This window comes from Cydia amplana, chromosome 9 (assembly GCF_948474715.1).
Source record: "Cydia amplana chromosome 9, ilCydAmpl1.1, whole genome shotgun sequence".
Taxonomy (NCBI): Eukaryota; Metazoa; Arthropoda; class Insecta; order Lepidoptera; family Tortricidae; genus Cydia; species Cydia amplana.
In genome coordinates this window covers 5,926,407-5,938,882 of record NC_086077.1, presented here as the reverse complement: position 1 = coordinate 5,938,882, position 12,476 = coordinate 5,926,407, and the positions used below count along the sequence as shown (strand labels likewise).

Genomic DNA, 12,476 nt, shown 5'->3' with positions numbered 1-12,476 from the left:
TGATATAAGACTATCCTTCAGAGGATGGTTGTTACAGGTATTTGCAGTGTAGGCCTTAAGAGGCGGACCATTGCATGTGATATAAGACTTTCCTTAAGAGGATGGTTGTTACTGGTATTTGCAGTGTAGGCTTTAAGAGGCGGACCATTGCATGTGATATAGACTATCCTTGGGAGGATGGTTGTTACTGGTATTTGCAGTGTAGGCTTTAAGAGGCGGACCATTGCATGTGATATAAGACTATCCTTAAGAGGATGGTTGTTTACTGGTATTTGCAGTGTAGGCTTTAAGAAGCGGACCATTGCATGTGATATAAGACTATCCTTAAGAGGATGGTTGTTTATTGGTATTTGCAGTGTAGGCTTTAAGAAGCGGACCATTGCATGTGATATAAGACTATCCTTAAGAGGATGGTTGTTTACTGGTATTTGCAGTGTAGGCCTTAAGAGGTGGACCATTGCATGTGATATAAGACTATCCTTAAGAGGATGGTTGTTACTGGTATTTGCTGCAATGCAGGCCTTAAAAGGCGGACCGTTGCATGTGAGCTTAGATTATCCTTAATAGGCTAATTTTGTTACTGGTATATCTGCATTGCAGGCCTTAAGAGGCGGACCATTGCATGTGATACAATACTATCTTTAACAGGCTAGTTTGTTCCTGGTATCTGCAGTGCAGGCTTTAAGAGGCGGACCATTGCATGTGATATGATATTATCCTTAAGAGGACCATTATTTCTACTACCGATGAATGTTTTATCTATATCGTATCGTACTATTTGTTGTTGACCTTGAGAGGTTGGCTTGAGACCTTGTTTACAAAAGGATATTTTAATGACCTTAAGACTGATGATCTCAAGGTTACCTTGAAAGGGTTGCTTGCACTTATACCTTCTAGGGATCGCTGGCGAAGTACCGGATCCAGTAGAGTTGGAGGGAGTGCCTGTTCGAAATACCCAGTTGGAGCGAGTGCGTGCACCGGGCTCCGTGACAACCTTATCGTGAAGGGCCGACTTCTACGGTCGTTGCGCCTACAAGGGCAGTGGTGTCCTAGCCTAGGCAGCTCCGCACATGCATGAGACGTGTCCCATGTTAGCCTCTCACGAGTTGTACGCATTTTTGTGCGTGCATGCGAGGGAGTCTTACATCCTACAACGGAGAAGCCAATTGTGAGTTTGTTCCAAGTCTTTGCTTTTAAAACGACACAAATAGTCATTGTTACGTTAAGCGGTCAGTATGAACGCACCGCTCAATGGAAGGTTTGGGTTAGCTGCATGGGTATACATGCTAGAAATTTATCAAAATCTAATAAATCCTTCAAAGTTATATGACGTTATTCACAAGAAAATAATTTATGTTAGATGGTGTTACAAAAAAAGGGGGTGGTTTATCTACCTGCCGCTAGATGTCACGCTCATCGCAATATTTTATTATTTTGCATAATTAATTAATTGGTATTTATATCCTCTTGGTGTCATATGCACGTGAATTAAGCCTTTTGTGTATTTCAAGCAAGTGCTGAGCAGACTTGCATATCCTAACACCTCTCATACCACGGATTATTTGGTACCTAGCCTGGTCATGCTTTCTTACATTTGGTTCAGTCGGCTTAAGCCCTTACTCCAATTCGACTGAAATAGAACTAAATATCTTGGTGTAAGTTGACAATAACGAAATAGACCGTTTCAACGGAACTCGAGTCGAATTACTCAAAAGGACCAAGGCTTGTATATCGGCTGAGCGTAAAAGGTGCTTGTTCAATTCGCAGAATATTGAACTGGTGGAGGCTACATCCACCTGGTGAAGACCCAGCTTGCTGCGACTGCGTTGGCTGTGGCAGACTTCAGTTGCTGCACTGATGACAGTGACCTGCGGGGCGCTGGTCGGGTCAGGCGATGGCCGAGCTAAAAGGCGGCATCGTCAAACAGCGGTCTTGACATCACTACGAGAACCAGGAATAGAGCAACACTTTGACGTCTGTCATCTAGAGATCGGTTTTTGCGCGTGATCGGCGTCGCGTATTACCTAAGTCCAAAACTCTGATTATTATTGTGATTCCCTAATAAATATTGTTTAAAATGGTGCTCTGGTGTTTTTACCCTTACATTATGTATTATATCTGATATGTGAGATACCAAACCTGATACCAAAAATCGCCGCAAAGTTAAAAGTTCATTTATTTACGTTACTCATCTTCGGATCACCGACTTACTACTTCCTTACTTGACATATGTGTACTAAATTTCAATTGAACTAGTCCAGTAGTTACGGTGTGAAAATTGGCTTTAACAAAATGGCAGACACACGAGTGATCTTATAAGGGAGATTATTTTCCTTGAGTGAATGGTATGCATTTACCCCAATGCACCTCACGTTCCACGCGGCGCGGCGTAATCTGGCCCCTATTTCACCACGGTGACAGGTACGACAAAAACATCACTGTTATTGACGCCATAGGCATCCATGGACTACAGTTACCGCTAACACTGATTTAAACTTTCACGATTTTTACACATTATTAAATTGTACAACGGAACCGCAAAACGTTCAACCGGATAAACAAGACCAAGTGCGGGTAGTTCGAAAAACTCGCGCGGTTAGAAGATGCTGATATCAACTTAAGCCAGTCTTCTCCGAGACCACGTCGGAGGTAAATCTTAAAACTTAGATACGCGATTAAGTCCCGTTGTACAATTTAATAATACAGTTACCGCTTACCATCGGGCGGGCCGTATTCGTGTTTGCCACCGTCATTGTACCTATTATTAAAAAAAAACTTTATTATATCGGATAAAACAGACATTTCTCTCGCGAAAAAGATTTTTCAAAGAATTTTCGGTAAGTCTTGACAGGAAATGAGTTCTGTGTCGCAATTTCGATACAGTTGCCGTGTTTCTTGTGACAATTGTCATTAGCTTCGCAAAATAAGAATTTTTTAGTGGCAATATAATGGAGTTTATTTATTTATTAAAATGTTGGTGGCAAACAAGCACATCGCCCGTCCGATGGTAAGTGGTTACCGTAGCCTATGGAGGCCTGTGACGTCAGCAACAGTGATGTCGACAACTGTCGCACCTGTCACCGTGGTCGTAGTGAAATAGGGGCCAGTAAGTACCTAATAATCGCAGTGGTCTTAAGTGTCACAGACCCTACTGGCGCTTAAGTCCTTTATGACAATTTCTGCCTATTTTAAATTGTTCAAAAAAAAAAGAAACCGAATAATTATATCGGACTACCGAATTTTCACGAGAATCAGTTGAGAAATGTGATATGCAAAGGAGAAGAATTCGGACATACGAAAGCATTTTTTCCCAAGTTGAAACGGAGACCTTCGCCAACGCTCGGTCAATGATGGTTTAGGTACAGCTAGCTGCAGAGAAAAGGTACCACCCCTGCATACAATTATCTATCTGGTCGTACCTTTTCTCTGCAGCTGACTGTACACCTATAAAAATGGTTGTCCCTGCTGTAATTTTATACCGGTACCGTACTTTGTATTCCCTTTCCTTAGTTTTACCTTCAAAACGAACCGGTATTGATAAATAATAACGGTACCATACCGCTTATACCGTAAAGAAAGCATGATGCAGTCTCTGCTTTGCACAATTATTGTGTGGACAAAATTCTTATAATCACCGAAACATACATACCTACGCACATAATGTCATTGAAATAAAACATTGTTATTTTATAGTAAATTTATATAATACTCGATATATACACATAACAATAACCAGACCGCAGCGGTATTAGCCTGTAAGCTTCATCTCTTGTCTCCAAATCCGCAAAAACTAGTTAGTACTAAATGCTGGTCTTGCTGTTATTTTATTCTTGAAGATTATGGCTTGTTTCTTGATTATTGAGAACAGCACGTAATCGCACACATATAGACGGAACGAACGGCAACAAAGTAGGTGTAGACACTAAGACTTTCAGGTATTAAACGAATTACGCTTCGTATTAATAGGTAAGTAATATTTAAATGAATATATAATATTCTCTAACGTAAATACCATAGATGGTAGTATTTCTATAGATGTGGCCTACCGCGTGCCCCCGTAAGGGATAGACATAGGTGACGTCACAAACCCGGGGATACCATATAGGTAAAAATTACCCCAATATTATCAAATATTGGGGTAATTTTAATCACGTTCGCGAGTTGTTCGCCTACGTAAGACGCAGCGATAAATAAAATATCAATGGGCCAATTTTCTTTTTTTTTTTAATTTATTTAGAAAACAAACAGCCTTTTACAAATAAGTCTTACAAAAATTACTAAAAATAGGCCTAAAGTTTCATACGTTACTAAGTTGACTATTACAATGAAAAGTAAATAGGTTACTTAATTATAAATTACCCGTAGGTATAGTTGTGAGTACAACACGCAAATAAAGTAAGAAAACAATGCAAAATATTTAGGTACTTGAAACAATTTTTCAATTACTAGTAAACAAAATATGCCGAACTTTGTTCTTGAAAACGGACAAACTATGAACAAGGATGTCTATATCATTAAGCGATTCATTATACATATTACAAGTACGCCTAAAGAAAAAAATTTTAGCATACTGTGTGCCACAGGAAGAAATAGAAAAGGTAGGTTTTCGTAATAGACTTTGAGCATATCCGGCAGTTTTGCGTCGGTGCCCAGTTTCTCCTTCCGGTTGCTAAAATCCATTTAGCACGCGTGCCTGCATCTTGTGGAAATCTGGAGGTAATAAACGAAATATTCATTTTGTAATCTGTCACTCTTATTGCAAAATTAAAAATTAGTGCCTGCAGCATATCATAGAATTAGATTCTCTGAGTCGTGGCAAAACCCCCTATAACGTTAGAAAGAATCCGTAATGCTTAAATAAATATAATTTACATTCTAATTTAAACACAGTTCAATTTTATTGTTCGTTGTCCAGTTCTACAGCAAAATTATTTATAAAAATGTTATTAAAATACAAAATACCCGAATTTTGGGGTAATTGTATGCATCACGGGCTGGTATCCCTCGAATAATAGCAATGCGACTAAATTGAATACACGTTATTAAAAGGGTGACGGCTTACTGTCAATATGCGTACGTAATTTGGTCGGTTAATTTATCAGGAAATATTTATAGGTTAATTTTTTTACCCGAGTTATTATTTACTGTAAATGCTTTTTCTACTCAGATTTTAATTGATATAGATTGTAGGATGCTGTTACTAAGCATGATAATGTGACCGAAGTATAAAATACTGTATTTACCTGTGAAATGTTACGTTGTCCTGTTTTTGCCGGCAGTCACTTGTACAGCGCAAAACTGAGCAATTCACCATATTTGTTGAATTGTTAAGTACTACTACATGCACACGAAACACTGATTTCAATATTTTTCCTGATAATCTTTGCACTGTTCATATGTTTCACACCAATTTGACGTTTACGCATTGTTTGTATCCCACCATAAACTACGGTGGGGAATAAAAAAATATGAGACTCTGACAAAGACAAACAGTAATAGCACTTTCTCTGCTACTCCTAGTGAAAGATACATAAGACTATCCCGTTCTGTCAGTTATCCCCACCACTCATGCCATGCCCTCGGTAAATACAAGATTACAATTGACATCAAATGTCATTGACGTACAGAAGTCATATACTTTTTTTTAATGACGCAAAATTGATACCAGCATAATGAAAATCAATCCCAATCAGTAAAACGAGTCTTTAAACTTTTTTCATTTTAAGCGGGTTTTGAAGGAACAAGTTACTTAAATTCAATTGTAATCGTATTGTTTTAGGATAGTTTACTGCTGTTTTCGATCGTTACGACCTGTAAATAACAACAAATCAAATTTTAAATAAATTTATTTACCCTGTTTTTTGAAATACAATTTATCTACTGGTATACATTTTCGTATGCGTATATGATGAAATGTCTAAATAATGTCAAAAACGAGCTACGACGACGTACACGTCTGCTTCGATCCAAGGCCAGCGGCCATCTGACTCGAAGAAGAATTTTGAGTGATGTCGTCAATGTATGGAAATTGTACGAAAGTTTACATTTGGGATTGAATTTCTGTGTTGTATTTGTGAGTAAAAATATAAGTAGATAATAATTTGCTAGTTTAGTTATCTAGCTTTCAAAATCACACAACAACTCAATTACTGTTAAAGGCAAAACTGTAATGCGTGTTGCTCAAACGGAACTCCATATTTTGATTTTTGGATACTTTTAGTGTCGATTTGTAGAGAATTACAGCAAATAAAAAATATTATGCCGTGAAGAGCCGGTACACGGCTTCTTCGTGAACAAATTTACGTATAATTTAATGCAGTTATTAAACATTTCTTGAACAAATTGATTGCACAAAGTGAGCTCTAAATCGAAAACGTCATATACCGTCCCCTTAAAAGAAATTTCAAATAACAATTAAAACATAAAATATATATTATTTAACTATCAGTCACATACCTATAGTTATTTAACATCATAATCATAAAGCACTTTTATCGTGACTTTTAATTATGGAATCTCTAGTGATAATTTCATTTCCTTTAATATTTCATCGTGAATGTGGTTCCGGTTTTCCCTTGTCACCTGCAATAATAAAATACCTTAATTGCAATTTCCTTACTGACTAAAAGGGAGGGTATTGTTTTTCCCAGGTATTCCAGTCAACTCCAGAAATAGCTGATCGCCAGCGGTGTTTTTTTTTAATAATAGAACTAGCGACCGCACGGGTTAACAAATTATACATAAACCTTCCTCTTGAATCACTCTATCTACCAGTCGAATCCCACGATATGACGTCACCATAAGCGTTCTGGCTCATATTGGCTGACAGATTAAAAAAAAACCGAATCAAAATCCGTTGCGTAGTTTTAAAGATTAAGCATACATAGAGACAGACAGACAGACAGCGGGAAGCGACTTTGTTTTATACTATGTAGAAGACTATGTAGTGATTAGACATTTACCACACAAACACTTACATTCTGTAGAGTCTGTGCGGAAAGAGAAGAGTCGTGAAATGTATGGGATCCAATACATTCTATGACTCTTCTCTTTCCGCACAGACTCTAACAATAGGTACGCTACGACAGTTTTTACGACAACCTACCACCCAAACTTTCCCGTCCTTATTACTCCTTATAGACTCGATGAGCGGGTCTCCCTTCCAAATAGGGATAGTGGCCAAAACAAAGCAGTCCGAGCCTGGGCTGAAAACTTCCTTCACTTTGGATTTGAACGGCGCGCTGAAAAACTCCATTTTACCTATCTCGTCTATTACTAGAAGCGATGGCGGGGATACCTGAAAAATTGGCTAACGTTAGTTTTGTTTGTAAAATTGGAAGGGCCTGCCAAACTTACCTTGTCCTGGTCAATTAGGGCAAAATATCCCCAAGATTGTAAATAAAGCATTATACCTAAAAATATTGTGTTTTCATTATAGCTTTGTGCCTGTGACAGCGGTCAGGCAAGTCTAATTTAATGTTGGAGCCGCACACGCACACGTCACGCAAGCGGTGTGCCGTCTCTCATAAGGATCTGTATACTACAACGCTGCACGGGCACGCGCACGTCACGCACACGCAGCCGGTGTGCACAGGCCTTTAACATTTCGGAATCAGGTATACCTACCTATCTGTATAAGTACTGATATGTGGTGGAATGATGGTTAATATTACGCTCCTCACATTTTTGTATGGTGAACGAAATTTTCAATTTCAGCTCATTTCAAACTTTTTGTAACTTCGTCATCTATATGTACATAAGCTAATGCCCTGTGGCACCGCGGCGTTGTCTCGGGAGCGTCGCAGCGTCCGGCAGGTATAATAATTTCACTGAGTAGGTATGGTATTAACTCTGATTGTGGGTAGGCAAACATAGTGTGTCAACCAAATGCCTATTATATGTATACATACACTTTCAACTTGCGTAATTAGAACGGCTTGCGTTATTCTTTAACTATTCCATGCTGTTATTTCACGATCAATGTATACATGCATGGCGACCCTACCTTTTACAGCCTGGTCACGACATTGCGCAACTGGCTTCGGCTACCACCATGGGTTGGAGTGAGACACAGCGATCGGACCTTTCGTTCTTACCTATGGTTTTCGCCTTCGAAGCCAGTCGCGCAATGTCGTGACCAGGCCGTACTCCACTTGGGCAGACGCTTTCGTTTACTGCGTATTGTACATGGATGTACCTGTAGGGCCTGTAGGTATATGTATTTACGTAATATTATTATTTTAAGATTGTTTACAAAACCAGAATTTTATATAATTTTAATGTATTTTTGCACTTTTTTGTGATATTTGACCTGTTCATACTATTTTGGGTTCGTCTTTGACGTGTCGTAAAACGTGTCTAGGGTTTTAATTTTAAACGAATTAACACAAAAGTTATGGCCAGAAAACCAGTTTTTTGGCCTTCAATTGTTCAACTTTGATGCGAAATATCTCGAAGACGAAGTTCATTAACTTTGATATGGTAAGCTACAAAAAACATAACTAAGGGATTCAGATCGAAGGTCATTGGCGTGGCGGAGCCCTTAAGTAACATCAATTTCAAGGACAGCCCCTTAATATGAATTTAATTTTAAGCGGTTTTATGACATTTTTTCAACGATTTTAACAAGTCTTCAAAAGTTTCAGTTTCGGTTTCGGCCGAAACTAGAGCCAAAGCCGAACATTCGGTTTCGGTTTCGGCAAAAAAACATGTTTCGGTCGGACACTAATATTTATTCAGTTTTGACAAGATAATTAAAAATATTTCTTATTACCTACTTTAAATAATTCGTCATGCGCAATATGTATGTTTTTAAACACATCATTGTATTGTTTCATGAATATATGAATATTAATATATGATTAACTATATGACCTAGTTCCCTGATTGGTTTTGCGTTTATTTTTCGATAAATGTGTAAAAATCATGGAGGATTGCATACACTTGTCTGCAGGGGTACCTGCCCCCCACAAATACACACTTGTATGCAGAGGAGGTAAGACTTAAGACAGTCCTATCGGTTGAGCTTCAGCCTTCATTCAACATAATATAGATATTATGGATGTATGAGCTCATTTCGAAATGTATTAACACTTACACTATACGATTGTTTCCGACGTACGTAAATACATTGTAAATAATTACATTCTCTGTTGTGACCTGGGTTCCGGCAGAAAAACAGTGCTTTGCTCGAAAGAGCTAAGCGTATCAGTGAGCCGTGACCCTTTTGTCCTGCTGCAATGCACACAGTTTTTATCCACTTTTATTAACTCTTACTTGTGTACACATTTCTGTCTCATTTCTGTTGTGGTATTCTCTTGGTAATTTCATTGTCTTTGTTAGTGTAATCGCTGTTTTGTTTTTTATTTTATCTTTTTGGTTATTGTTTTTGTAAAATATTCTGTGTTTTGCAGCTGTCAAATAAATGATTATCTATCTATCTAAGTATCTATTTATTTACTATGGCTTAATGATAAGACCTTTTATACTGTTATGGAGTTCTTTGACCATGACAAAAATAATAACTAATAATTTATTACCATTGTAATTTTAATTTAATGGATCACAAACTATTTTGGTACTAATTCCAATGATTTAACAATGTATTTTCCGATGTTGACTTGTAATATTTTAAGAATATTATCAATAAATTAGTATGAGTATATACTAATGAGTATGTACTATACAATTATTATTGATACTTACTGTATTTTCAAACCCCAATGTATCTGACATGTTTTTTCCCATCATTCCTATTGCTTCAAAAGTTAAAAACTGTGTAAAGTCAAGACTGATAACATAAAAACTGTGGTATTGATAAAGTTAATTAGTTTGTATTTGCTAATCAACAGACAAAGAAGACTTGATAAAGATATTTATGTGTTAATGTAAATAAATGTGATAAGTAAGCATAAAAATTAAATAATGGCTGAAAAAGGAAGGTTCGCTTAATGTAACTTTATTTAAGGTCATTCGATATTCTTAATATAACACTTTTTATATAATTTTTATTTATTATATTTTTAGGGTCACTAATAGTCACATCAATAGGACTGAAGATATAGAAGGTTGTATTTTAATACCTTAAAAGTAGAACTATCCCAGCTATATGTGACAAATCATTTGATTTAAATACAAAATAAATATATAGTCTACTCATTTGTCATAAATTTCAATTAAAAAAAATCCCAAACATGTTTTATTTCAATTAAATATAGTTAAAAACCATCCCAACAGCTAGGAGTTTTGAAGATCAAACTACACTCAAATGGCATCATCCATCTGGAAGCTGTTTATTTTTACATAGGTACAACACTACAACATACTGTGTTGCAATGAGGTACTTATACATGTTAAACTGTTTTGTAGGCTGAGACTTTGGAATGTATCTTGTAGTCGTCTTTAGACTTACTACTTACCTTCCTCATACTATACAGGGCGATACTTTCAAACTCGGGCACCAGCACTCCATATTTCCCAACATTGTACTTCACTGGCTCTGTCAATAAGCTCTGGTCTCTCGCCAGCCGACCTCGTTCTCCCTCCAACGTCACTACATCAAATCCCATACGAATTCTGTCTTTTCTAACCTCTTCTGTGTAAAAACCCGACGCTTGTATACCCAACTTTTGAATTGCTTCACATAGCTTTTTCGTAAGTGATGTTTTTCCAACTCCTGTAAGAAAAATCTAATTAGAAAATAAAGGCTGAAGTTTGTGGAGAAAATTGAGGTTATCAATGCACCTAACCCGGATCGCCGGTTAAAACGAAGTATTTTAATTTATTTGGCATAGTTCTTCTACCGCGTTCTCCTATGTTGATGTATTTTTATGTAAAATATATATAACTCTGCTTGTTTTGTTTACATCGGCGACGTACCGACTCCGACATTTCGTTTTTTTTTTTTTTTTTTTTTTTTTTTTTTAATGGCGTTTATTACAGTAGCCAGTGTCATGTCGATATGTATATATAGTCCGTCAACCAAATCTTGTCAGTAGCAATGTAAAGCAAACTAAAGTAGGGCAACACTCAAAGAGCAGTATTGCGCTAAGAAAAGCAGCAATGTACATCGAACCAACTGATTTTTTTTTCCGCTGAGCGCGCCCTGCGTACGTCAATTCAAATTGTCACTCGCGGTTTATTGAAAAAAATTGAAACGTGGACGGACAATTTAAAAGCGATGTTAAAACAATGTTAATCAAAATGATGAACAAATTTGAAGATATCAAAAACAACTCCCTATCGTAGTGCTTATATTCTCTTTGTTCCCTAAGTCCCTTGTCTTCTAAGTTTACTAAAATAAAATCATATCAAAATGCAGATAATTAGATAGTGCATATATTTGTTATTTACAATATAATATGCCACTTGTTAATGTAAATTAGTGTACTGTTCTGGATAAATATGACATACCTGTGTAATTTTTTTGATTGGTATATATTGTACAATATACATATTAAAAATAAAACAACTGATATTTGGGTGTTTATTTAATTTAAAGGTAAATAAGATAAGGGTCACTTTTCGACTTGGTTGCGTTGTACACGTACATAAACCGCCATAGGTAAGTATTGTCTGAAAAGATACTACCTACTACGAACGTCTTATATTGGGCAAGATTTAATCCTGCAACAAACATGTATGGATTAGGTAGATATTGCGAAAGAACGGCGATATAATCAAGGCTCTTAATACTGTTTAAAAGGTTCACCCTTTGTAAATAGTCACAACTGATTGCTGAAAATATTAGACATGTGGGCCTATGGACAGTTTCCAGGACACAATTTATGGTCTTGTTAGATAGATTTAGGCATACGTTTTAATTTTATTTATGCCTTTTAACCCTAAAACAAAAAAACTGAACATAATCTTAAAAGTTCGAAAGAGTTCTTCCAGTACTTGTCATAACCGCAATTTTTAGTAATGTTTACCATCAACGAGCATGATTGTACATTGTAGGCCCCTTAGCTTTGCTTATTCTTATTTAATGTATTGGTATTTAATGGTGACAGCAGAAATATCTCTTGAAACAGAAACGATTCAGAATGAAAACAAATAAGGTGACGGCTGTCATTCACGATTCCACATTCCACAGATAAAACACAGATGACACGCGTTTTGGAATTATTTGAACACAGTGTTGCTAACCCGCGATTTTTCAAATTTGCCGCCTTTTACTACTGACAAGATTTGGTTGACGGACTTTAAATCGAAAATTTAGGAATTATAATGAGATAATTAATAATAGTTGCTGATTTCAAAAATGGTATATATCAAAGTTTCAATTTATTAAGTTCACAGAAAGAAGCTAGAGCTAAAAATATAAATTTGTCTTTGGATTTAATCAATTGTATAATAGAAGTAGGTAAGGAAACTTTAAGGTGAAAAAGATCCGCATAAAGATAATCATGATTATATAAAGGGCATGCAAGAAAAATGTGATTTAAGTCACCTTCCTCCTGCCCACATTCGCACAG

At 36.6% G+C, this 12,476-nt stretch overlaps 1 protein-coding gene across 1 annotated transcript; it reads right to left on the bottom strand.

Annotated features, from left to right (window-relative positions):
* Positions 1-6,474: 6,474 nt before the first annotated feature.
* Positions 6,475-10,812, bottom strand: LOC134650979 (cancer-related nucleoside-triphosphatase homolog). The gene is made up of 4 exons (XM_063505945.1): positions 10,749-10,812; positions 10,419-10,675; positions 7,106-7,297; positions 6,475-6,582 (listed from the first exon to the last, which is right to left on the bottom strand). Exons 1-4 carry the CDS (start codon positions 10,789-10,791, stop codon positions 6,508-6,510), a joined length of 567 nt encoding a protein of 188 aa, XP_063362015.1. The 5' UTR covers positions 10,792-10,812; the 3' UTR covers positions 6,475-6,507.
* Between the last annotated feature and the right edge of the window lie 1,664 nt (positions 10,813-12,476).

What these genes read in the sequence shown, in the direction of transcription:
- LOC134650979 (XM_063505945.1), bottom strand. Translation starts at nt 10,791, where the DNA reads ATGCCAAATAAATTAAAATACTTCGTTTTAACCGGCGATCCGG. An exon ending in CGTTTTAACCGGCGATCCGG is followed by an intron (nt 10,676 to 10,748) that starts GTTAGGTGCATT and finishes TTTTTCTTACAG; the next exon opens with GAGTTGGAAAAACATCACTT. An exon ending in AGGACGGGAAAGTTTGGGTG is followed by an intron (nt 6,583 to 7,105) that starts GTAGGTTGTCGT and finishes TTATTATTGCAG; the next exon opens with GTGACAAGGGAAAACCGGAA.